This window comes from Erythrolamprus reginae, chromosome 2 (genome assembly GCF_031021105.1).
Source record: "Erythrolamprus reginae isolate rEryReg1 chromosome 2, rEryReg1.hap1, whole genome shotgun sequence".
NCBI lineage: Eukaryota > Metazoa > Chordata > Lepidosauria > Squamata > Dipsadidae > Erythrolamprus > Erythrolamprus reginae.
The window spans coordinates 98,481,037-98,506,301 of record NC_091951.1 but is presented as its reverse complement, the minus strand read 5'-3'; the positions used below and the strand labels follow the sequence as shown (position 1 = coordinate 98,506,301).

At 40.9% G+C, this 25,265-nt stretch overlaps 2 protein-coding genes across 6 annotated transcripts in view; both read left to right on the top strand.

Moving 5' to 3' along the window:
• Positions 1 to 91: 91 nt before the first annotated feature.
• Positions 92 to 6,646, top strand: LOC139158503 (oocyte-specific histone RNA stem-loop-binding protein 2-like). Of its 5 annotated transcripts, none has more exons than XM_070735824.1 (6): positions 92 to 148; positions 3,620 to 3,712; positions 3,795 to 3,899; positions 4,127 to 4,259; positions 5,751 to 5,855; positions 6,097 to 6,646. In XM_070735824.1, exons 2-6 carry the CDS (start codon positions 3,651 to 3,653, stop codon positions 6,169 to 6,171), a joined length of 480 nt encoding a protein of 159 aa, XP_070591925.1. In that variant the 5' UTR covers positions 92 to 148; positions 3,620 to 3,650; the 3' UTR covers positions 6,172 to 6,646. The 5 variants fall into 5 exon arrangements, with proteins under 5 accessions (XP_070591925.1, XP_070591922.1, XP_070591923.1 ...); XM_070735821.1 differs by lacking the exon at positions 92 to 148 and adding an exon at positions 243 to 349; XM_070735822.1 differs by lacking the exon at positions 92 to 148 and adding an exon at positions 246 to 401.
• Positions 6,647 to 7,928: 1,282 nt separating this feature from the next.
• Positions 7,929 to 25,265, top strand: part of FAM53C (family with sequence similarity 53 member C) — a 26,000-nt gene continuing 8,663 nt past the window's right edge. Inside the window, exons 1-4 of the mRNA XM_070736731.1 lie at positions 7,929 to 8,055; positions 9,919 to 10,070; positions 14,293 to 14,520; positions 17,830 to 17,887. Coding sequence (XP_070592832.1) covers positions 14,443 to 14,520; positions 17,830 to 17,887 — 136 coding nt within the window. The 5' untranslated portion in view covers positions 7,929 to 8,055; positions 9,919 to 10,070; positions 14,293 to 14,442. The remainder of the gene's footprint in view (positions 8,056 to 9,918; positions 10,071 to 14,292; positions 14,521 to 17,829; positions 17,888 to 25,265) is intronic.

Here is a 25,265-nt window from a genome sequence, read left to right as displayed (position 1 = left end):
CGTCAACGGTGGCGCGCGCGGCTGATTGGCTCGGCGGGGTTTGGTAAGGCGGGGTTTTTTAGGCACGTGTGTTATTGTCCGCGCTGCGTTCGGGGAGATGAACGCCCGTGTTTCTCACACTTTCGCCCAGCCAATCACCTGACCGAAGGTCCGACTCCTTTTTTTCTTCCTACTCTACGATAGGCCGGAGGTCTGCAAAAAGCCACGCCCCCCTGTTTACTGGAGGGAGATTTAAAGCCGCGTTTCATGCTGGCTATTGTGGTTGTTTGGGTCGGGGTGATGCGGTTTGGGAGCCGATGATGCAATTTCCGAATTCTTTGTCGGACTTCTCGACTGCCGTAGCTGGCCGGTAGTTGCCTTTAGATTTTGGGTACTGGGTGGAGCTTCGTTTTAAACTGATGGTATCTCTGCCTTTTCCCGTTTTCTCATTTCTCTGAGTCGGTAAAGTGAGCGGGGTGGAGGCTGCTGAGACGGGTTGCAATGTCTGGCTTCCTAATTGGGGAATCTTTACAGGTAGTCCTCAACTTACGACCACAATTGAGGCAAAATTTTATGTTGGGAAATGAGTTTTGCCCCATTTTATGACTTTTCTTGCCACATTTGTTAAGGGAATTGCAGCAGTTCTTAAATTAGTTGGTTGTTAGAATAGAATAGAATAACAGAGTTGAGATCTTGGATGTCTTCTAGTCTAGGGGTAGGCAAAGTTGGCTCTTCTATGAATTATGGACTTCAGCTCCCAGAATTCCTAAGCCAATAATGCTAACTCAGGAATTCTGGGAGTTGAAGTCCACGTGTCATGGAAGAGCCAATTTTGCCTACTCCTTTTCTACTCTCTCCTTAGACAGGAAACTCAGACAAATGGTTATCCATGGGGTATCAGTGAAAGGGTCATCAGTGAAAAATGGGCATAAATCACTTTTTTCAGTGCCATTGTAGCTTTGGACTATCACTAAATGAACTGTGGTAAGTCGAGGACTAACTGTATACTGTTTCAGTAGACTTAAGTGTTTGAGTTGCCTTAGGTGATTGGGAACACTTAACAAAGTTTACCTATCTTTTTCTTTTCTTTTTCTCCTATAACTTGCAGTCTACTTAGATCAAGGGTTGTGTGCTGATTTGTGAACCTGTCAGTCTGAATGGCTAGAGTGGGTAAACATTTTGGAAGACTAAGTTTACTCTTACATTGCAAAGATGTTTTTTTCTTATTTGTTGAAATTTGCCCGGGCTATTTGCTGGAAGAATTGCTGCATTTCAGCAAAGAACAACTTACTGCAGTCACATCTGTGTTTGAAAAGAACTTGTAACAAAAACTGGGAAGAGAAGCATTATTAACATAATAGGAATCTATGATTAAGATATTTCTTTGAAGTCTCAAGAAAAGCCCAAATTCTTAGGCAGTATGTAAGCAAACAATTAGGAATGACTTATTATTCTAGGTATGAGGTTAGTTGGGGGAAACATTAGAAATAACTTGAGAAAATATTATTTTACTGAAAGAGTAGTAGATCCTTGGAACAAACTTCCAGCAGACGTGGTTGGTAAATCCACAGTAACTGAATTTAAACATGTCTGGGATAAACATATATCCAGCCTAAGATAAAATACAAGAAATAGTATAAGGGCAGATTAGATGGACCATGAGGTCTTTTTCTGCTGTCAATCTATGTTTCTATGAGTGAACAACTGTTTCTGCTGAACGTTATGATTTTAGTTTTTGTTGTCTCAGAAGTGTGTGGAAGTTTCTGAAGTTGGACATTGTGTTTCAGAGTCAATTACTATCTACATAAATCTCAAAGGCTGTGCTTTGCCAAATTGGGGAAAATTACATAGATGCTTGCTAAAGCAACTCTGAATTAGTCATGTTTTTGAACTGTCACACTGTTTACAATGTAAAATCAATTAAAAAGTTAAAAGATTTACTGAAATATTGGCTAAAATAACTGAGTACTAAACTGGTTTCTGAGACATATGTAGTAACGTTGGTGACCATGCTCTGGAATGAGGCTACGACAGATAATAAGAATAAAATGAAAAGTTCCAAGTCATGAAAATAGTTCAAGTTTTTGCTAAGTTTAATAATACATTTTACCTTTGAGAATACATTTTACCAAACAGAGGAAATGTGCAAATTACTTTGAATTCTCTCAAAAAAGGACAGGACAAAGATAAAACATTCCCCATTCTACCTATGGTACCTCCATCACTATAAATGGGAACACAATCAGAGATGAAGTGAGGATAATCTTCATTTTATTTATAGATACCTGGAGTCAAGATTCACTCAAAAGACCATATCAATGACATCTGTCTTTAAAAATATATCTTCATTCAAATGTAATAAAAGTTAATATGGCCCATTATTTTTGTGAAGAAGGATTTTTTATGAAGACTACATTAATGCTTAAAGAAATTAGGAGATCCACTTGGAAATGTTTAATTTTTGAGTGTTAAAATATTTGTTATAGAAAGATTCCAATGCCTTTGAAAGAAAGATATGGTGGATGTTCTCTCTTTCTACTGTTCAACTTTTTTCTGACAGGCAGATTTTATTCAAGGTTCTTTCAGGTGGCTGACACAGGTATTTTGCTGCACAGTTTCTGCAATATTTGGGTATCTTTGGTATTAATTAATTAATTAATTAATACCAAAGATACCCAAATATTGCAGAAACTGTGCAATATTGGGCAGCATAGAAGTCAAATTAATTAATTAATTAATTAATTAATTAATTAATTTGACTTCTATGCTGCCCAATCCTGAAGGACTCAGGGTGGCATAGTGACAAAAGCTTCCCAGAAGTTCTCTGTGAAGTCTTTAAGACAGAGGTCTCCAACCTTGGCAACTTTAAGCCTGGCTGGGGAATTCTGGGAGTTGAAGTCTGTAAGAGATATCCCAGTTCTCAGGTTCTTTCCCCTACTATTCCCAGTTTTTAAATTTAGCAGTGTACCTGGGAAGGGATAGTCTGGATGTTTACAAATGGATTTTTCTCATATAGCTCCCCATCTTAGCAACATGGATGGACAGGACTGGAGCAAGGGTATAAAGATAATTGTTACTGTTTTCCAGAGCATGTAAATCACTTTGAGGGCAAAAATATGCTTGCATGATGGACATTGTATTATTGTGGGGATCATTTGGAGGAAGCAAAAATTGATTCATCACAATCTTTGTACATTTTGTTTTGTGGTGTCAGAAGTAAAGTTAATTGTTTAAAGAGCAGGCACAGAACTACCTCACACATTTACTAAATGTATTTTTTTTACTAGCTATAAACCTCATGGATGCCATTTAATGGTGATTATCAGTACTGTATGGTCAGAATTCCTACTAGTGTCTTAGAAGAAAATGAGCCCTGGTTTTAAATTATCTGAAATTAGAAAACATTTAATTCCAATGATGAATTCTTACTGTTGATAGTTTTTTAAAGGCTTGATGCTTCAATTCTTTTTCACAAGAAAAAAAGATGACATATTGCGAGAACTCTTACCATAAACTCTATCTCTAATGTGTAAGAAATTGTTACATTTGTACCAAATTCTGTAAAAGTCTCACTTCATTTCTTTTACTCGATTGTGTCTCCATATTCAGTCATCAAACTTTTTTTATTTTCTTCAAATAGGTCGTCTCCGGTTACTTCGTTTGAAGTGAAAATGGTGAGTGTAGGGGTAGGTACAAGTTCAGATTGGGTGAGAAAATCCTGTCCAAAATCTGGGTAAGTTTTGTAACAGATATTTCTATAGTTTATTAAGTTATTGATATGTTTCTCTGTCTAACATTTTCCCTTCCATTTATAGAACTTCTATAGAAACAGATGAGGTTGTCTTGCGAAGAAGGCAAAATCAGATAGATTATGGAAAAAATACCATAGGTTACCAGCACTTTGTCCAACAGGTTCCCAGGTAAGCGGTAGCTATTAAGTTTTGGTTTTCATTATACCTCTACATAGGAAAAGCTTGGGTGGGCTCGTACTGTGGTCATCACTAGCAGTTCTTCTCAAAGGCCTGGTATTTGGGCTGTTCATTTTAGAATCTGGTCTTGAGGTAAAGACTTTAAATTAACAGTTCTCTCTGTGCTCCTTCTTTGGGAGGCCTCGCGGTGCCTTTTAATTTTTCATGTTTCATTCCAGGAGGACTCGCCAAAGAGGTGTTCATCCCTGTACTCCAAATAAATATAAAAAGTACAGTCGTCGCTCGTGGGACATGCAGATTAAGCTTTGGCGAAGGGCACTTCATGGTTGGGATCCACCTGGATATGAGAGGAAAGTATTTCTAATAATAAAAATGCTGCCCACTTTCAATAAATCTGAGTGACTCACAATCATTAAAACACATCAACAACAACAAAAATTACAATAAAAGCAAAGCTAAAAGTTGGCAAAGGTAATGAAGCAAGTGGTGTTACTCCCCTTCACCAAAGGCCTGGATGAAAAGTTTTGCAGACTTTTCTAATCAACACGGTAGTGAGGGCCATCCAGATCTTGGGAACCTTGTTCCAGGGGGCATCTTAATTGAATTAGTGAAGCAGATGCAATGAGAGGCAGGCAGTCCCTCAAGTAACCAGCTCTATGCCTTTTAAGTATATGTAACAACCAGAACCTTGTATCAAACCCAGTTGCAAATTGGCAACTGTAGTGCAGCTTGCAAAGTAGAGATGTTATTTGGGAATTCTGGATATTGGAGCTTTTAAGTGATTTTCAAGGGCAGCCTCATGTACAGCTTGTTGTAGAAGTCAAATCACAATGTGACATAAGTATAAATGAGTGTCTGAAGAGCCCCCAATCTAGGAAACGTGTAAGAGGCATACTAGATGGAGTTATGCAAAAAATCTTGGCCACAGCTAACACTTGTTCATTAAGTAGGAGATGTGAGTCTAGGAAGACCCTTAGATTTCTAATTTTGCTTATTTGGTTTGAGCGGAAATTTTTAAAAGTAAATTAAGAGACACTCAACCCTATACTTCTCCTGTCAGATATTTTGCTATCAGAAACTTATTAATAAAACCCATCATTTGGCACATTTACTTTTAATCACACCTTTAAATAGCCACCTGTATTGTGCAATATTTACTGCTAGCAGCTTGGTGACCCACTTATAGAATAATGCTCCCACACTATTCAGGAATTGCAGGCCTAGTCTCCAGTCCATATGCACTCTCCTTGGTATTCCTTATCACCATGGAGACAGAGTTAATTGTCAACAGAGTTTTCATGCTCTTCACTGAGAGCAAATGGTTCTGGTGCCCATCAGGGGCTGGGAGTGTTTTGCACTATGTTAAGGTGGAAAATGAGAGGGATCACATATATGAGACAAGAAGGAAGAAGTGAGTAAAACACCATTTTATATTTTCATTCCATTAATTTCCATGTGTTGCGTATATATTGGCTACCATTATGTGGCAGAAGGTGGGAGCATTTAGGCTGGCATATTCAACAACTCCCCTTCCATTTTTCCAATGGGTTTTTATTTACATTCCAAGATAGGAGTATGGAACATTTTGTGGGCTGAAGACTGAATTTCATAAAAATGTTTTGGCAATTGGCAAGGCCACAGTCCAAAGTGACTGGGTCACTCTCTTTTCTCTCTGGGCTCTAAATGAGTTGTCAGCAAAATCCTAGACAGCTCTTTCTGTAGATCTAAACCGACTGTTAAGATAAGACAACTACAGATTGCTTTTTCCCAGTTTGTGTTCTAAAGCTATTTAATGCATTTGCTGCCTGGCTTAGTATGAACAACCTGCTCTGTTTTGCAAGGCAGGAGCTGGTGACCAAAATGGATCTTTTGTCTAATCTCCCAAACGACTGCCTTGATGCTCCATGTGTACAGGAAAATATTTATGAAGAAGTCCTAGGAGAACAGGTATTGGGATTTTGTTTAATTATATCCTATATGACTTTATTTTGAAAGTTAAATAATAAAAGGTTTTGGCAATGTGTGGACAAAATCATAACCTGTATTTAATGCTAAGCAGAGATGAGCATCCTAAGTATGGGCTTAGTGTTGTGTACATATACAAAAACTTCATTTTTTAACAATAACATCTTCAGACCAGTCACTGACTTAAGACTACTTATTTCATGTTATTGTTCTGCTCCCATAGATTTCTGGATTGTCATCTTCTAGCCATTTATATCAGCTCGCTTCAGGATACACTCTCCAACACGGACCATTTTGAGGAAGATGCTGAAGACTGTCCATTTGACTCCTGTCTCTTGTTTTGTTTTCATGGGATCCCAATGCAGTCAGTACTCTAAAATAGAAGACTTAGAGCTAACTTCAAGGATTTTCTTTGCCATTCTGCTCTACCTGTATTGTCACTCAATTAATTTGCTAGGAAATCCACTATTTTATGACAAGATGGACTTCTATTTCTATATTTGATAGTTTTCTATATAGAGTAATAATTATTTAGCTAGAACACAAAGCATTTCCTATTGAAACTACAAAGCAATTGATGATTGCTACTAAAGTAGAATATTATGACTTATTGGTTGCAGTAAGAAAATTGAAAATCAAACTTCTGAACTATGTACAGGTAATTGAATTGCTCTGAGCTTATGTTCTGTCTGTCACTTAGTTTGTTATTGGTTAAATTCTATCTGCTTCACACCTGTCCTGTGGTTGGATTAAATAATATGTTTTGTATTTGATTCCTAATTGACATCCTTCATTTGCTTGAATATGCATGATACTCTTGTATGGGGAGGCATGGCAAAAAATATTATGTAGGAATATTTAGACAGTTGTCTTCTAGGAACTGTAGTTGACAGCAACAAGCAACAGAATCATTGGAATATCTTGGCCTGAGTTTATAGTATTGAATTTCATTTGGTTTTACACCATGACTGGTTTACACAATGTAACTGAGCAGAATCTCTTACTTTTGAATGAACTATAGTCACCTGGTGTATGCAAGTTAAAGAGTAATAAATGGGTTCGCATAACACCAACCAAAATCACATCCTTGCAGTAGCAGTGAATACAGACACTTTGTCAATCTTTAGACATGATGACAGTGTTAAGTTGTAATTCTAGAACTATGTACATATGATGCATAGGACTAGAAATTAGTTCATCACATTTTAGCTTTGTAGATCTGCAAACTCAGCCCATGAATTTAGTAGGTGTGTAGGTGTGTAATAGAACACATTGATTGGGTTATGTTAACCATAAATAAGCATGTGCTAATACAAGCTTCTAATAGTACATATTTACTGAAACTTAACATGTTGGAGTACTGTATACTGTAATTATTCATTTTCCTCCAACAATCTGTCATACTTTGTTCCAATCAGTGCCATAGCTATTTATTTATTGATGCTTTTTATAAGTAGACTTAGAGATAGGTAGTTTTTTCCTTAATGGAAGGGTCAACATTCAAGAGTAATAGTCTCAGCTGAGGCTGTTGTGCAATTTCAGATAGGTAGATGTCTGGAAGAAAGCAAAATGTTCTTGACATGCTTGTCAAGCTATATTTTAGATATAATTTTACCATATTCGGAAACATTATGCATAAATCTGAAGCCACCTCAGAATTTCAACCATGCCTGTGGCTCGGAAGAAATCCGAAGAAGGAATCGCAGCCCTCCGTCATCCAAAGGTTGTCCATCCTAGTAAAAAAAGAAAAGAAAACCCCCCCACAAAACCCCACCACATTGTACTACGTATCCCGTCATACTTTGCTACGTGGTACGATCCATGGGGGGGGGGGGCGTACTTGTGGGGCCGCGAGCGTGCCTCGTAAAAGATGAACCCTTTTCGTAGCCGGAGGGAGGCGTGCGTTTAGCTCCGGACGGACGCGTGAGTGTCGTTTCTGAAAACCGCCTTCGGGATCGCCCCGGAGATATTTTCCACCCCTCACTGTTGTGGGGGTTGGTTCGGCCCAAGCAGGTCGATCCACTCCCGACGGAAAGGGGAGCGGAGGCTCCTGGCGGGGGGGGCGGGCTGGGAGCCCGGGCCGCCGGGTGGGGGCGGCAGCTGGAAAGACGGCGAGGGCCGGCCGGCAACGGGTGCCAGTGCTTCGAGAGAGTCCAGCAGGCAATCTCCCTTCAGTTGGATGGTTGGTTCCAGCGGTGTTTAGAATAGGGAGTGTGTGTGTGTAGGGAAGGGGGGGGGGGTCGCGCGTGAGACTATTGGGGCGCGCTACTTCTCCGGCTGAACCGCCGCGAGGTGGTGGTGGAGCTGCCGCCCCCTCCAGCAGGCGTGGAGGGGGGGGGGGAGAAAGAATAAGGGATCGGGTGTTCGGTACGTGCCGAAGGGGCTGCAGAGCTTGAGTGCGTAACGTGGGGAGGCAGGGAGGGGGGGGACACTGGGCGTGAAGTGGGGAGAGGGGAGGGGGGTAAAGCATCAGGCTAAGGTGGGATGGTCTTTGTGAGAGATGGGGGCTCGTGGACATGTTGTCATTAAAAAAAAAAAGGGAAGTCGGGGTGGTTTTGTTTTTATGCGGGGGGGGAGGGCTCGATGGAGAGAGAGAGAAGCAAGGTGGAGATTGCATGCCAGGAGGCGGCTGTTGGTCGCCCGGTGGGTGCATCTGTATGGGAATTTGGGGTTGGAATGGAAGGGGGCCTCGTTTGGAAGAAGTGGGGAGGAGGCGATTGGCTCCTTCCGAAGGAGGGTGGAACAGGGCCTGCTTTGTTAAGAGGACTGCGTCCCCTGTGGGTGCATTTCTCAAAAAAACCCTAGGTTGATGGGACCCATTCTTTCAAAGCAGCCGAATCACACCGCTGGCGGATACACAGCCTTTTTTTTTTTGGCGTGGAGTCTTACTCTGGGATGTAACGTGTGTGTGTGTGGGGGGGGGTGTTTGAGGTTGCTTAAGGCCTACCTCCCTCTTGATGTGTGCTTCCTTAAGTAGGTAATTATGTAATTGAAGGAAACTGAATGAAAATCAAATTACAGAGGTTGGGGGAGGGAGGAGAAGAAACCAACTGCAGGAGAAAACATACTTTCTTTCGAAAGGGGTTTGGCAATGCTCTGGCTTTTAATGTGGCGAGGCATCAAGGAAAATGGCTTCATTTCTCTGGAACCTGGAAAGGCCCATGACCTGAAGCTATTAAAATAAGGAGGAGTACAGGAAGATGCAAGGGGGTATAATTGCAGAACAGGAAATGAAGCAAAAAGAAGAATTTTGCCCAACAGTCAGGAAGAATAATGGGGGGGAGGTTTCCCAGATAATGCAAGATGTAAAATTCCACTCATTCTTCAAAGTTATCTTTTGCATTATTTACTTGAGGTCTGTGGGAGATTATAGTACATGTTTGAGCTGATTCTCACAATAGTCCTAATAATGAACGTGGAGAGATACTGACTTATTCAAGGCCACCCAGTAGGCTCCCTGACTGAGCAGAGGTCTGAACTTCTTTTCAGATGCAAATCTAGTATATTCTATTAACTGCTAAATGAATCAGGATTACAACTCTTGATTAAATTTAAAATAGAATTGTAAATTAGATTGGCATCTAAGACACATTCAGCTCAGAAAAAGTTGAGGAAATTGTATATAAACACCTATGTATGATATGTGTAATGGTTATTTCTCTTAAGTGAAATGGAAAACGTAGACACGTAGAGGAACAAGTTCCAATAACTTTAATTTGCTCCAAAGCAAGCCTGATTTTGCTTAACTTGCTAGGGTAAAATAAAGTGTGTGACTCTCTCTGCATAGTGCAAACCCAGCCAGTACTGTATATTTAATTTATTGGTTAGTGTGCACTATGTACCCAGACAGCTGGGTTAATTATGGGCTTGCGTGTTGTGTGAACAAAGCCTCAATTTACAATTGCAGTTAATTTGTAATAGTAACTGAACTGTTGTAGGTATCTCTTTAAAATGTAGGATAAAAAGACTTTTTTAGATAGTCCTCTTAATTCTTATTGAGTCTAACATTTTTGAATATGCATTTTTATTGTTTCTACTTATTTAGCACCACTAGTATATTCTACCTCCCTGAATTTCAAAAGCAAGTACATAAACAAGGGGGTAGGTGTCCAACCTAAAAGACCTTAACTTTTAAAGCAAGCAATGAAGAAGAGAATAAAACCGGGCAGTAAGAAGAGGAAGATGGAGAGACTGAATGTGAGCAAATCTACTTAAATTAGTACTAGATTTCTAATAAAAGCCCTTTCTCCTTTGTACAATATTTTTTTACTTTAGAATTCTATTTTTCTCTATCATTGAGATATGTAATCATTATTACCTTAAATAATATATAAATCTATGGAGCCCCTTCCCCGAGGATAGAAAAAAGGGTTTTTAAAAAATAACTATTATTAATAGTTGAGCAGAAAGGATATTATGGAAGTTAAAGGTACTAAAAAATAATTAAATGAAACATAAAAAATAATGAAAGTATAGTTTCAGAAAAAAAAATCATTATATCTTTCCTGTTTTTTCTAATCGGTTTAAGATAAATGTTAGGCTGCCAACTATTTTAATCTGAAATATAGTCACTTGTGATTGAATGATGAGTAAGTTATACTAATCCTTGAATAGTTATAATTGACATTGTTTATAAAATTAACCCATACTTATTTTGTTTTGATTTCTAATGCAGTGTAAACCTAGCCATTATGATTTGTGAATTATAATCTACATTTTGTTACAAATAGTCGATTGTTGTTTAAATCAACATATTGTTCTTAAAGATGTTAAGACAGCATTATTTGTGAACTATTCTACCTCAAAAGTAAGCTTTATTGAAATCAGCAAGTATGCTGATATGTATTGGGTTGTACCTCAAAGACTAGATTGGTTGCAAAGAAAATCTGTTTCTGTGTAGTTAGGCATAAGAAACATTTAGCCAGTGTTATTAATAGGTAAAGTGTATAGAAGATTTGAACTTTGCAATATTCAAAGTATCGTTTAAACATTACTCTGCTTTTCCTGAGAATGAATGAAACAATTTGTCTCTGCTGCAGTTTTAAATTGGTTTTGCTCACTTTAAAAAAATACATAAGAAAGTTTGTCTATGTTGATAAACAAATAGTACTGTTAATTTTCATTGATTTGTAGAAAGCAAAATGATAAATTAGCAATATATTCCAAAAGCAAATAAAGTAAATAATTTAGTAAAATACAACATGAGAGATTAGTTATATATATTAAGAAAAGAATCTCAAACTGGAGCAAAGCTGTCAATATTAAATAGTTGACTGTAATTTATAATCCAACCTATTGAATGCTGAGCAATGCTGATAAGAAACAGTCACATGGACTATGGAATTGTTCATATATTTTTTATACAGTAATTAGTTTGGTTTTCTTATCATGAAGCATTGTATGTTTGCCATAATATATTTAAGAAAGTATTTATTTTATTGGATTATGTGGCTACCCATATAAATAACTCTGGACAGCTAACTATATTTATAGGAAATATGGTAGGGGCAGGAGGTCTGAGATCTTAAGAGTGGAGTGTTAAAGTGTAAGGGCAAATTACCACTATGATGGCAGAGGAAGGTATGCATTGAGTAGGATGTTTTAGCAATAGCACTTAGACTTATGTGCCGCTTCACAGGGCTTTCCAAATGTTTACAAAGTCAGCATATTTCCCCCAACAATTTGGGTCCTCCTTTTACCAATCATTGAAGGATGGAAGGCGTAGTCAACCTTGACCCTGATGAGAATCAAATTGCTGAATTGCTGACAGCCAGCAGAAGTAGCCTGCAGTATTGCATTCTAACCACTGTGGCAGCACAGCTCCGTTTAGGAGGAGATGGGATTGGCCTTTAGGTGCCAAGCCATTTTTCAACTCAATGACCTCTTTGATGGGTATGGGAGACCAGATTACTTAACAACCTGGTCTAAGGTTGGTGAATACTAGAAGCCTATATAATAAAACCACATTCCACATTAAGAGGTAAATGAATGTTTAGGTTTGGCATGGTAATGATTCTAATTGGCCAAAGGCGTTTATGTAGTGCTATCTAAGATTTTCCCTCACTTTGAATGCTTCTATAACTATGGCTCCAGGGCTCAGAGGGTTCATGGTGGTAATGATCTTACAGAACATTTTGGTTGTTGCCAAATGTCCTGCCCCACAAATGATACTTTTTGAAGCTGAGTTGTGGGGTTACAACTCGTGTAGAAGAAGCCCTTACCTCAGGATAGATGAAGTATGAGCTAGAACAGGGCTGTCAAACTCCCAACCCTGTGGGCTGGATGCATCACACGCTGGCCATGCCTACACCTATTTTAGCGAAGGGGGGGAAAGTCCCGATATGTCACGTGACGCCTCCATATTGATATAAGATAAAAGTTATTACCTTGGTTGGATTCCTGTGGTTGGAGACTCTGAGAGTCTATCCCTGAAGGAGCAAATCTTTCGGTTCTCCTGGTTGATCAGCAAATAGAAATTGTCTTTTGGTCACCCACAACTGGTATTCCAGTTGCAGCCTTTTTTTGAGCACAAAAGTTGGTTTTGTGGTTTCCCGCCCTTAGCGGCTCAAGGCTAGTTTATTGCTTTTGAAAATTACTTGGAAGCTGGTCACTTGCTGATCTGTTCACTTTCAACAGATCAAAGCTGTTTTTAGCATGGAATATTTATTTTGCAGGCTTGCTTTGATTTCTGGGTATAATTCAATATTTTGATATTAAACTATAAAGTTCTGTGGATTTTGGCCTCTATATCTTAAGGAATGTCTCCTCCAAGCAATCTGCTTTTACAGTATATTTAAGCTGAGAGAAGATGCTTTGGATCCTTTCTTCATTAGGAGTGAGGGGGTGGGAGCCTGGAGACAGGTCTTCTTATTGTCTACCCCATTACAATTAGTTTGTCCTCAGAAGCCCTGACCACCCCCGCAATATCTATTTTGAGGAAGATGGTAAAGAGAATTTTATTTCAGTAACAATTGGAGGAGTAGCTAATGATCATTTGACTGCCTTATTCCTGATAGTTGGTTTTTACTATTCTTATTTTTTAATTTCCATTCAATATTCACTACTTTTACCCAGAACTCTTAAAATATTTTTAATTTTATGGAGCTAGCAGTTGTTTTAATTATTTTTATTAACTGTATCTGGTTCATTGGGTGAGAGATAAATACTGAAATAAGAAAACATAATCTAGCTTCTTAGAGTTGTACATTTTATGTACAAATATGTATATTGTGGTACAATGCCACAAAACGAAGCATGGGAACTTTGGATGGGAGTCTGTTGAATTTTTTTTTTAAAAGAATGAAATTAAAAAGGAAATGGTGCGTGATTTTAGACAGGCAGACCAATCAAATTCCAAGATAGAAAGAAACTCATTGGCCAATCACTTCTATCTACAGCATTTGAATTTTAATGGGACTATGTGGTATGTATAAGTCAGTGATGGTGAACCTTTCTTTGCTTGGGTGCCGAAAGAGCATGTGCGTGCACTATCGCACATGCGCAAGTGCCCAAACCCATAATTCAATGCTTGGGAAGGGCAAAAACAGCTTCCCCTGGCCCTTGAAGGCACTCTGGAAGCCGGAAATGGCTTGTTTTCCAACTTCTGGTGGGCCCAGTAGGCTCGTGTTTGGCCCTCCCCAGGCTCCAAAGGCTTCCCTGGAGCCGAGGGAGGGTAAAAATGCCTTCCCCCATCCCCCTGGAATCTCTAGAAACCAAAAACACCCTCCCAGAGCCTCTGTGGGAGGCAAAAATCAGTTGGCCAGCACACATATGCACGTTGGAGCTGAGCTAGGCCAATAGTTCACGTGCCAGCAGATATGACTCCATGTGCCACCTGTGGCACCCATGCCATAGGTTCGCCATCTCTGGTATAAGTGAGGCTTAGCTTACTTGGACTTTTAAACTGTTTTTGAAACTATTTAAGACTTTTCCTTTGAATGATAAATTATGGTATTGTAAGTTTTCAGGAATACTAGTCAAAAGATTTTGTGTTTCTGCAAAAAGTATTTAAATAGCCTCATTTGTCACTGAAACTACAAGATGTTGAGTCCCACTTAAGAAGATAAAAGAATCGCGACTAGTAGTTTGACTGGTAGTTTATGCCCTGGGACCTCTTTGGGACAGAATACATATACTGTACACAGAACACCCACACACCCAAAACTTGATTTTTTTAAAAAATTAAAAGAAATAAAGAAAGAAATACTGTTTTGCAATCTGATTTGCTTGTGAAACTTTGCTTTCTCCCTGCGTACTGCAGATAGGGTTTATACGAGTCTTTGGAGAGGGGCGGCATACAAATCTAATAAACATACAAATATATTTACATACAAGGACGAAACTAAAGTGCACATTCAGGTTTTAAGGAACAGATCAGACTTGAACAAGTGGGATGCATTAATATGTATGTTTCTTGCAGGGGTCGGGAGAATGACATGGAATTTGGCTAGATTGTGAATGAGCAGATATGGTAACTGATGATGATTAAACACAGCTGGACTTGCTGAGGAAGGCAGAAGGTTGGGAAGTGCTGGAGTCTGAAGAAAATGCCCGGCCTTCCTGAGAAGCCATGATCACACTGATCACTGAGCAGCTACAAAAGCAGAGCTTGAAGAAATTGAAATGCATATCATTCCACATCAATCTGGTATGATTTCTTCATTTTATAATATACAGTGTTCCCTTGCTTTTTGCGGGGCATGCGTTCCCAGACCGCCCGCGAAAGTCGAATTTCCGCGAAGTAGAGATGCGGAAGTAAATACACTATTTTGGCTATGAACAGTATCCCAAGCCTTCCCTTAACACTTTAAACCCCTAAATTGCAATTTCCCATTCCCTTAGCAACCATTCAGATTATTACTCACCATGTTTATTTATTAAAGTTTATTAAAAAAAATATTTATTAAAGGCAGACGAAAGTTTGGCGATGACATATGACGTCATCGGGTGGGAAAAACCGTGGTATAGGGGGGAAACCCGCAAAGTATTTTTTAATTAACATTTTTGAAAAACCGTGGTATAGACTTTCTGCAAAGTTCGAACCCGCGAAAATCGAGGGAACACTGTATATATTCTGTTGCTAATATATTAACAATATTGTACTAACATCAATGTAGCACAGATGCCAGGATCAGGAGATTTTGAACTTTCTATCGTGAACAGCTTCCTGCCCATGTTATCGGGGAAACTGTTTTTAAAACTGAGGAGAATATAAGAAACAGCTTAGGGGTATAAGCTTGCAGTTCAAATATATATTTTTATTTATCAGTCTAGTCTAGTGCAAGCCTATTATATGTGCTAAAAAAAAGGTTCTGTTCTTTTACATTTGTTAAATTATATGCAGCACTATCTCACTGTTAAAGCGACTCTGGTCAGCTTATTTATGTTAAATAACAGATAATCCTTCTTTAATGACTGCCTCATTTAGTGTCTGTTTGCAGTTATAGTGGTAATGAAAAAGTAGCTTTATGACCAATTTCCCTATTTCTGACCTTTCTAGGTCTGGAAAACAAAGCAAAGCAAAGCTAAAGTAATATCATAAGCACAGCAGGGGTGAAATGCTCCTGGTTCGCTAGTTCCTGCTGGTCGTCGGAGAGCCAGTTGCGAAAGCTGCACGAGGCTCCGCCTACTGGCCCAGATACTGCTCTTTGAGTTCTTTTACCCTCTGCGCATGCACAGAGGGTAAAAGAAACCAAATGGCAGTCCAGGCAGGTGGGCGGAGCCTTTGTGACAAGCTCTCCGACGACCAATAGGTACGAGCGAACTGGGAGAATTTCACCTCTGAAGCATAGTCATGGTTTCATTTAGCAATATTCAATGCATATATATTTTATTACTATATTTTCCTTTTACCTATTTTTACCCTTGACTTAGGGGTGAAATCCTCCCGTTTCAGGCCGGTTTGGGCAATAAGTAGTTTTTGCGGCGTCTGGTTTGGATAACCAGGATGGCAGCACAAGGCTCCGCCCAGTCACCCCAACATCATCATTTCCTGTTTTATAAAAAAACTTTTAAAAGCCCTTTTTCCCCATAAAGAAAGAAAGAGAGAGGGAGGTGGAAAGGAAAGGGGAGGGAGAAATAAATAAAAAGAGAGAGGTGTTAGAATGAAAAAATCAGGACTCATTTTCCAGCCTGGAGATTGCTTGCCAAAGAAGAAAAACAAATGCTATCGCTTTAAATCAAGAGTCTCCAAACTTAGCCACATGGCTGGCTGAGGAATTCTGGGAGTTGAAGTCCACAAGTCTTAATGTTGCAAACTTTGGAGTCTCCTGCTTTAAATTGAAAAGCCTTCGGAAGCTGCTCGGAAGTTTTTTAATGGCAGAAGCAAAGTGACTTTCAGCAGTGAATAAAAGGAAGGATTTATTTATTTATTATTATTTATTAATTGGATTTATATGCCGCCCCTCACCGAGGACTCAGATTCTTATATGATTCTATGATTTTGAAGTTTTGGGGTTTGTGCAATATGGGCTTTGTGTCTCTAACAGGGTTTGGGTGATTCCCATTATGGCTAACTGATTTTCGTCCTGTGTTGGGTCTTGAGTGTGGAGCTGCTTAGTCTGATTCTACTGCTGTGTTTTGTTAGCTGCTTGCCATGGAGAAATTTCAAAATATCTTGTCTTGAATGGGTTTTCTAAAGATCTGTTTGCCTGCTTGTGTGAGTGGAGCCAAATATCAGGCTTCCACTTTCTATATGGTCATTGGTCATTATCTCATTATCTCAATCGGGCAGGAATGTGGAATGAGCTTCAGGCAGGTTATTTGTTAGCAGCTTGATTTTTCCTTTTCTGGGAGCCTTTTATTATGAATAATATTTTTGGGGTGGGGGTTGATTCCCACAAAAAAAAAAAAAAAGAAAGGAAAGAGGGAGGGAGGACCACAAACCTGGATGGCACTACACACAAGTTCAGAGGATGCTTTGAAACAGCACAGTAAAGGCTGGAAAAGACCTCAGAGGTCATCTAGGTCAGCCCCCTGCTTCCTGGCAAAATGGACTGCTAAATGGCCTTCCCACCCAGTCACATGACCACATGGCCACGCCCATCTGAAGCAACGCCCACCTGACCTCCAGGCCACGCCTACAAAATAACCCACGCCCACAGAAACGGTAGAGAAAATTTTCCCATTTCACCCCTGCCTAGACTTATATCCCGTATTTTATTTTTGTTTTATATTTTTGATATGGTCATAAGACTAATCAACATACCATCCACTTGGCAATCGCTTTTTTTAACAATCAAGTTGCTGTCTTAGCTGTGGTCGCTAAATGAGGATTGCCTGTAAGAAACCAGTATCGATAGTATGCTAGATTCTGTAGAGACAGAATGGCGTTATTGTGCACTTTACACCTACTTTGGAAGCACTACTTTGGTTTTGTTTGTCAGACAATCTGTGCTTCACTTCTGCACCTTAAAAAAGCTAAAATAACTTCAGAAACAGCCGGTATACAGTGTTCCCTCGACTTTTGCGAAGATGCGTTCCAAGACTGCCCGCAAAAGTCGAATTTCCGCAAAGTAGAGATGCGGAAGTAAATACACTATTTTTGGCTATGAACAGTATCACAAGCCTTCCCTTAACACTTTAAACCCCTAAATTACAATTTCCCATTCCCTTAGCAACCATTTAGATTATTACTCACCATGTTTATTCATTAAAGTTTATTAAAAAAATATTTATTAAAGGCGGACAAAAGTTTGACGATGACAGACTGACGTCATCGGGTGGGAAAAACCGTGGTACAGTATAGGAAAATAACCTGCAAACTATTTTTAATTAATATTTTTGAAAAACCGTGGTATAGACTTTTCGTGAAGTTTCAACCCGCGAAAATCGAGGGAACACTATTTGCAATCGATTTGTGATATTTTTAAAGAGGCCAATATATAGAGAGAGCAGATATCAGTGTATGTGAAATTTTTCATGCTTTCTTCATCTAACACCTCATCTCAACAATCAGGAGATGCAGAACATTTTTAAAAGCAAATATGTGAAAAGATGGGTGAGAACTTTAACCAGTATGTCTACATGTTTTTTAAAAATACACATAAAGCTAAGATGGGCAACAGGTAGGTCAAAAAAAGAGCAATGAGCAACCTCTGATGCAGGGTATTTTCTTGCTGAAAGAATAAAACTGAGTAGACCTAAAGCAGTTTTTAATCTCCTAGACTAGGAGTAGGCAAAGTTGGCTCTTCTGTGACTTGTGGACTTCAATTCCCAGAATTCCTAATCCAATCATGATAGCTCAGGAATTCTGGGAGTTGAAGTCCACATCATAGAAGAGCCAACTTTGCCTGCCCCTGTCTTAGACATTTGCTTAGGTTAGTTTACTTTTGAGATTATGGAACAACTAGTTTTTAATATTAAAAAATCAATAGAAATATAATTAGGCTATTACCTGACCCACCCACCCTATATATATATTTGTATATTCATCAAACTACTAGTCAGTTGGAATTACATTTCATAGTGATGGGTAATATTTATTTATTTATTTATTTGATTTTTTTAATGCCGCCCTTCTCCTTAGACTCAGGGCGGCTTACAACATGTTAGCAGTAGCACTTTTTTTTAACAGAGCCAGCATATTGTCCCCACAATCCGGGTCCTCATTTTACCCACCTTGGAAGGATGGAAGGCTGAGTCAACCTTGAGCCGGTGATGAGATTTGAACTACTGACCTACAGATCTACAGTCAGCTTTAGTGGCCTGCAGTACTGATAATAGTACTGATAGATTCTCTTCCTCTAGAAAAATGTCATTGGTAGCCTGTTTGAGAACAGAAAGGCTGTTTTATGTATAGATGTGATTAATGTATGGAATTTAATGCTGCATTATGATACCTACTGCATAAATTATGGGCTATAGGTAGCTGTAATCACAACACATGGAAGAATCTTGCTAGTATATTCTACTTAAAACATTTTTTTGCCTTTTGGCATGGTCACTGCTAAAATATTGTAAGTTCTGAACCACATGCTCCTCTGCTTTCATTTAGCATAACAATTATATTGCATTTATGGGGAAAGCAGACTGGATTTTATTAAAGAGTAGTAAGGATAAGTGATATTCTGTGAACTGGTAACAGAGTTCTTGAAATTATGGAGTTTGCCGAAGGAAAATTTCAGATAAGTATAAATGTGTTTACTTGGATCACATAATAAGCCTGTGGAGTTTAGTTTGTTGCAGCAGTTTGTATTATCATATTCTCTTCTCACAAAATTAAGATGACATGATAGAATAAATTTAAAAAAATAGAAAAACTTTATTTCAGGCCTTTCTCACCTCCTGGTTTTGTTTGCTGTTACCACTGTCGCCATCACCTTCTCATGGTGCTACTTGCCTGTTCCTATCTTACAACATTCTGCAGTTGAGGGAATAAATCCAAGTGTATTGTTTCCATAGGATGATCGTTAAGCAAATACTTTGCTATAATAACTGCACATGTACATTGACAAGAATTGGTATCAGAACCATCTGCATTGGTTGCCAATCAGTTTCCGATCACAATTCAAAGTGTTGGTTATGACCTATAAAGCCCTTCATGGCACCGGGCCAGCTTATCTCTGAGACCGCCTTCTGCCGCACGAATCCCAGCGACCAATTAGGTCCCACAGAGTGGGCCTTCTCCGGGTCCCGTCAACTAAACAATGCCGTTTGGCGGGACCCAGGGGAAGAGCCTTCTCTGTGGCGGCCCCAACCCTCTGGAACCAACTCCCCCCAGAGATTAGAATAGCCCCCACCCTTCTTGCCTTTCGTAAGCTTCTTAAAACCCACCTCTGTCGTCAGGCATGGGGGAATTAAGATATTCTTTCCCCCCAGGCTTCTACAATTTATGTATGGTACGTTTGTATGTATGATTGGTTTTAAAATAAGGGTTTTTAGCTACTTTTGTACTGGATTGTCGCATGTTGTTTTTACCACTGTTGTTAGCCGCCCCGAGTCTACGGAGGGGGCAGCATACAAATCCAATGAAATGAAATGAAATCCCATGCTAAATGTCAGAGACTTCTAAATGCAGCTTTTATGGCAGAAATATAGAAACTCGGTTTACATTGCTTGTTTTCAAAAGATTATTATTTATAAAATTTATATGGTCATGAACTTAAACAAATAACTCTGGACATGACACAGCGCTAAACAATAAAAACAATATAAATACAAATGCGAAAAAAGCAGTGAAATATAATACAGTGGAACCTCGACATACGAGCAGCTCTACTTACGAGCTACTCGAGATAAGAGCTGGGAGGGCAGCTAACTTCCGCGTTCGGCTTCAGGAGACAGCTCCTTGGCGCTCGTATCCCGCGTGTTTTAAAAGGTTGCAGCTGGCCTGGGGTGCTCGGGGGGTGCTGGCAAGCCCCCCAGGCCGGCTGCAACCTTTTAAAACACGCGCGCCGCTTCGCAGCTGTCTCCTGAAGCCGAACGCCAACTTCCGCGTTCGGCTTCAGGAGACAGCTGCGAAGCGGCGCGCGTGTTTTAAAACATCGCAGCCGGCCTGGGGGGCTCGGGGGGAAGCCCCCGAGCCCCCAGGCCGGCTGCGACGTTTTAAAACACCCGCGCCGCTTCGCAGCTGTCTCCTGAAGCCGAACGCTAACTTCCGCGTTCGGCGGCAGCGGTTTTTTTTTGTTGTTGCACGAATTAATTGACTTTACATTGTTTCCTATGGGAAACAATGTTTCGTCATACGAGCGTTCCGACTTACGAGCCTCCTCCCGGAACCAATTAGTCTTGTAAGTCGGGGTTCTACTGTATGCAGGATATGAAAGTCAAGATATCTCACATCTAATCCACTAACATCAATCACCATTAATAACTTAGCCTTAATGCTTATATGAAAAAACCTAGCTGTGTTACAGCTTTCTTTAAGGCTATTGGGGTCAATGCCATCCTGACTTGCAAGGGGATGCTGTTCCACTGGGCAGACATGGCAACAGAAAAGAAATGCCCCTCTTGTCCACATAATGACCCTATTTCACTAAAACAGGACTGTCAAAATCGCAGTCCATGGGCCAGATGCGTCACATGTCATGCCCACGGCCAGTTTAGCGAAGGAGGGGAAAAGTCACGATACGTCACGTGACACCATCATGACGATGCGAGTTTGACACCCCTTCACTAAAGGGATCCAGCATATGCTCACCCTGCAAAATCTGGTGAGATGGGCACAAATGAATGGAAACAGGCAGGCTCAGGTGTGATCTGGCCTTGTGCCATGTAGAGCTTTAAAGGTAATAGCCAGCACTTTGAATTGCACCTGGAAGAACCCTGGAAACACTATTACAGCTCACACATCTGAAGAGTTACTATGGGCAAACTTTGGTACACACAATACTACACATGCTGGTATATTTGGACAGGGAGTCTCTACTCACTCTACTCTACTCATGCCCTTATCACCTTGAGGTTTGATTACTGCAATGGTCTCTACCTGGGGCTACCTTTGAAGAGTGTTAGGAAACTACAAATTGTGGAAAATGCAGCTGTGTGAGCGGTCATGGGCCTTCCTAGATATGCCCATGTTTCTCCAACATTCCGCGGACTGCATTGGCTGCTGATTGGTTTCCGGATGCAATTCAAAGTCTTGGTTATGACCTATAAAGCCCTACATAGCATCGGGCCAGACTACTTGCGGGACCATCTTCTGCTGTATGAGTCTCAGCAACTGGTCAGGTCCCACAGAGTTGGCCTTCTCTAGACAATGTCGTTTGGCGGGACCTAGGGGAAGAGCCTTCTCTGTGGGGGCTCCGGCCCTCTGGAATCAGCTCCCCCCTGGAGATTCGTACTGCCCCACCCTCCTCGCCTTCTGCAAGAGTCTAAAGACTTACGTTTGCCGCCCGGCTTGGGATCATTAGACTCTAGCCTCCTGGCTGACGAGTGTAGGTATGTTTTGCTGTTTGAATGGGAATGAGTGATTTTAAATGTTATTAGGGTTTTTAATTAAAGGAATTTAGTTAAATTAATTGGATTTTTAGGTATGTATACTGTATATTGTTTTGACCTGTTGTGGGCCGCCCCGAGTCCTCGGAGAGGGGCAGCATACAAATCAAATAGATGGTTCCCTGGATAGTTCAGTGGATTTCAAGCTGGCTGAAGCGTAGACATCAGAGAGTTATTGTTAATGGTGAGTATTCTGAGCAGAGACAGGTTACAAGCGGTGTGCCACAAGGGTCTGTTCTGGGTCCTATTCTTTTTAATATGTTTGTGAGTGACATAGGGGAAGGTTTGGTAGGGAAGGTTTGCCTATTTGCCGATGACTCTAAAGTGTGCAATAGGGTTGATATTACTGTAATATGGTAAATGATTTAGCTTTACTAGATAAATGGTCAAAACAATGGAAACTGCAGTTTAATGTTTCCAAATGTAAAATAATGCACTTGGGGAAAAGGAATCCTCAATCTGAGTATTGCATTGGCAGTTCTGTGTTAGCAAAAACTTCAGAAGAGAAGGATTTAGGGGTAGTGATTTCTGACAGTCTCAAAATGGGTGAGCAGTGTGTTCGGGCGGTAGGAAAAGCAAGTAGGATGCTTGGCTGCATAGCTAGAGGTATAACAAGCAGGAAGAGGGAGATTGTGATCCCCTTATATAGAGCGCTGGTGAGACCACATTTGGAATAGTGTGTTCAGTTCTGGAGAGCTCACCTACAAAAAGATATTGACAAAATTGAACTGGTCCAAAGACGGGCTACAAGAATGGTGGAAGGTCTTAAGCATAAAACGTATCAGGAAAGACTTAATGAACTCAATCTGTATAGTCTGGAGCAGCGTTTCCCAACCGGTGTTCCGCGGCACACTGGTGTGCCGCGAGACATGGCCAGGTGTGCCGCCAAGCTTCAGCTGGGCGGGGCGCTGCCAGTACTTCCGTCCTGGGGCTCCCGCTCGCAGCTGTCTCCTGCTCGATGCCGCGGTTTTCGGCGCTCTCCTGCTGGGCCCCAAAGAAGGAAGGCAGGAAGAAGGAGAGCTCCATTCTTCGCACCTTTTTCCCGCCTTCTTTCTTTGGGGTCCAGCAGGAGAGCGCCGAAAACCGCGGCATCGAGCAGGAGGCGGGGGACAGCTGCGAGCGGGAGCCCCAGGACGGAAGTACCGGCAGCGCCCCGCCCAGCTGGAGCTCCTCTTTCGTCGACGGCAAGTGTCCGATGGGAGCGGGGTGGTGGTGGCCGCAGCGGCCGCAGGCAGTCGGGGGAGATGGCGGCGGCGAGAGGGATCGCTCGCTCTCTCTCTCTCAGCTGACTGCAAGTGGGAGCCCTGACGGTGGCGGTTGGACGTTCTGCTGGACGTCGTACATGCTGGCGCTGCGTGCCTGGCATATATGGTGTCCAGCACCACGTTCAGCTGCCGCCGTCAGGGCTCCCGCTTGCAGTCAGCTGAGAGAGAGAGAGAAAGAGAGACATATAAGAGGCAGAGAGATAGAGAAAGAGAGAGAGAAAGAGAGACAAAGCAAGAGAGGCAGAGAGAGAGAAAAAGAAAGAGAGACATAGCAAGAGAAAAAGAGAGACTTAGCAAGAGAGGCACAGAGAGAGAGAGAGAGAGAAAGAGAAGAGAAAGAGAGACATAGCAAGAGAGACAGAGAGAGAAAGAGAGATAGCAAGAGAGGCAAAGAGAAAGAAAGAGACATATAGCAAGACAGTGAAAGAGAGAGAGAGAGCAAGAGAGAGAAAAAAGCAAGAAAGAGATAGCAAGAGAGACAGAGAGAGAGAGCAAGGGAGAGAGAAAGACATAGAGAAAGGGAAGGAGGGAGAGAGAAAGAGAGCAAAAAAGAGAGGAAGAAAGAAAGAAAGAGGGATGGAGAGAGAGAATGAAGGGAAGGAAGGAAAAGAGAGAAAGAGGGAGAAATAGAGCGAAAGGGAGGAAGAGAGAGGGTTTTTTTGTCCAAACTTTTCTTTAGCCCCCCCCCCCCCCTTTCAGTGTTCCCCAGGATTTTGAAAATACGAATAATGTGCCGCGGCTCAAAAAAGGTTGGGAAACACTGGTCTGGAGGACAGAAGGAAAAGGGGGGACATGATCGAAACATTTAATTATGTTAAAGGGTTTAAATAAGGTTCAGGGGGAAAGTTTTTTTAATAGGAAAGTGAGCACAAGAACAAGGGGACACAATCTGAAGTTAGTTAGGGGAAAGATCAAAAGCAACGTGAGAAAATATTATTTTACTGAAAGAGTAGTAGATCCCTGGAACAAACTTCCAGCAGACGTGGTTGGTAAATCCACAGTAACTGAATTTAAACATGCCTGGGATAAACATACAGTGATACCTCGTCATACAAACGCCTCGTCATACAAACTTTTCGAGATACAAACCCAGGGTTTGTAATGGAAGTCTGGAGGTGGGGTTTCCCAGCGAGAGGAGCCTCAGTGAAATCGCAGCATTGCAAAAACACAGAGGTCCAGAGGTGGGGTTTCAAGGATTTCGGTGTTTTTGCGATGCTGCGATTTCATTGAGGCTCCCTTCGCTGGGAAACCCCACCTCCGGACTTCCATTGCCAGTGAAGTGCTCGTTTTTGTGATGCTGGGATTCTCCTGCTGGGATTCCCCTGCAGCATCGCAAAAACACAGAAATCCAGAGCTGGGGATTCCCTATGGAGGGGTGCCTCAGGCGAATCCCAGCAGTGCAAAAAACGGGTGCTTTGGCTGGCCAAAAGGGGCGAATTTTGGGCTTGCACGCATTAATCGCTTTTCCATTGATTCCTATGGGAAACATTGTTTTGTCTTACGAACTTTTCACCTTAAGAACCTCGTCCCAGAACCAATTAAGTTTGTAAGACAAGGTATCACTATATCCATTGTAAGATAAAATACAGGAAATAGTATAAGGGCAGACTAGATGGACCATGAGGTCTTTTTTCTGCCATCAGTCTTCTATGTTTCTATGTTTCTATGGATGGATGGATGGATATTATGGATCAGCTGAAGTTATGAATGCTTCCCAAAGATATCCCCACATGCAGTATGTTGCAACAAGACAGAGGCTGATAAAGCATGAGTGCATGTAAGCAGAGTCTCCTGAACTAGCAACAGTGCAACTGGAGGATAAGATGACCCAGGGTAAAGGCCATCCTATTCTCCCACCAATTTTAAGCTTGTTTTTGCATGACTTCTATCTTGATTTCCAGTCATCCTAATTATTTAATGTAAAGCATTTCTGGGTTTGTACTTTTTCCAATGTTTTCTTTTTCCTTAATAGGGGCAGAAACAGCTGTGCAAAGAAATTCCCTCCACAGACTATCCTTGTAACCTAAGGACCTGACTTGAAAAACCAAGGACAATATGCTCCTGTATGAGAAAATATAAATTAAAAGGGAGTGATTCGGTGGAATATGAAGCATGTGCTTCCTGATTCTTTTTAGGTTTGGAGTCCACGGTGAACGTGCCTGGAAATTAATACATTATAGCAGCACAAAGT

Bases quoted from the DNA above. Each gene is read 5' to 3' on its own strand.
- LOC139158503 (XM_070735820.1), top strand. From the start codon at position 902: ATGGGCATAAATCACTTTTTTCAGTGCCATTGTAGCTTTGGACTATCA. The intron at 4,260-5,750 runs AAAGTATTTCTA...TGTTTTGCAAGG, and splicing joins ATCCACCTGGATATGAGAGG to CAGGAGCTGGTGACCAAAAT. The intron at 5,856-6,096 runs GTATTGGGATTT...CTGCTCCCATAG, and splicing joins AAGAAGTCCTAGGAGAACAG to ATTTCTGGATTGTCATCTTC.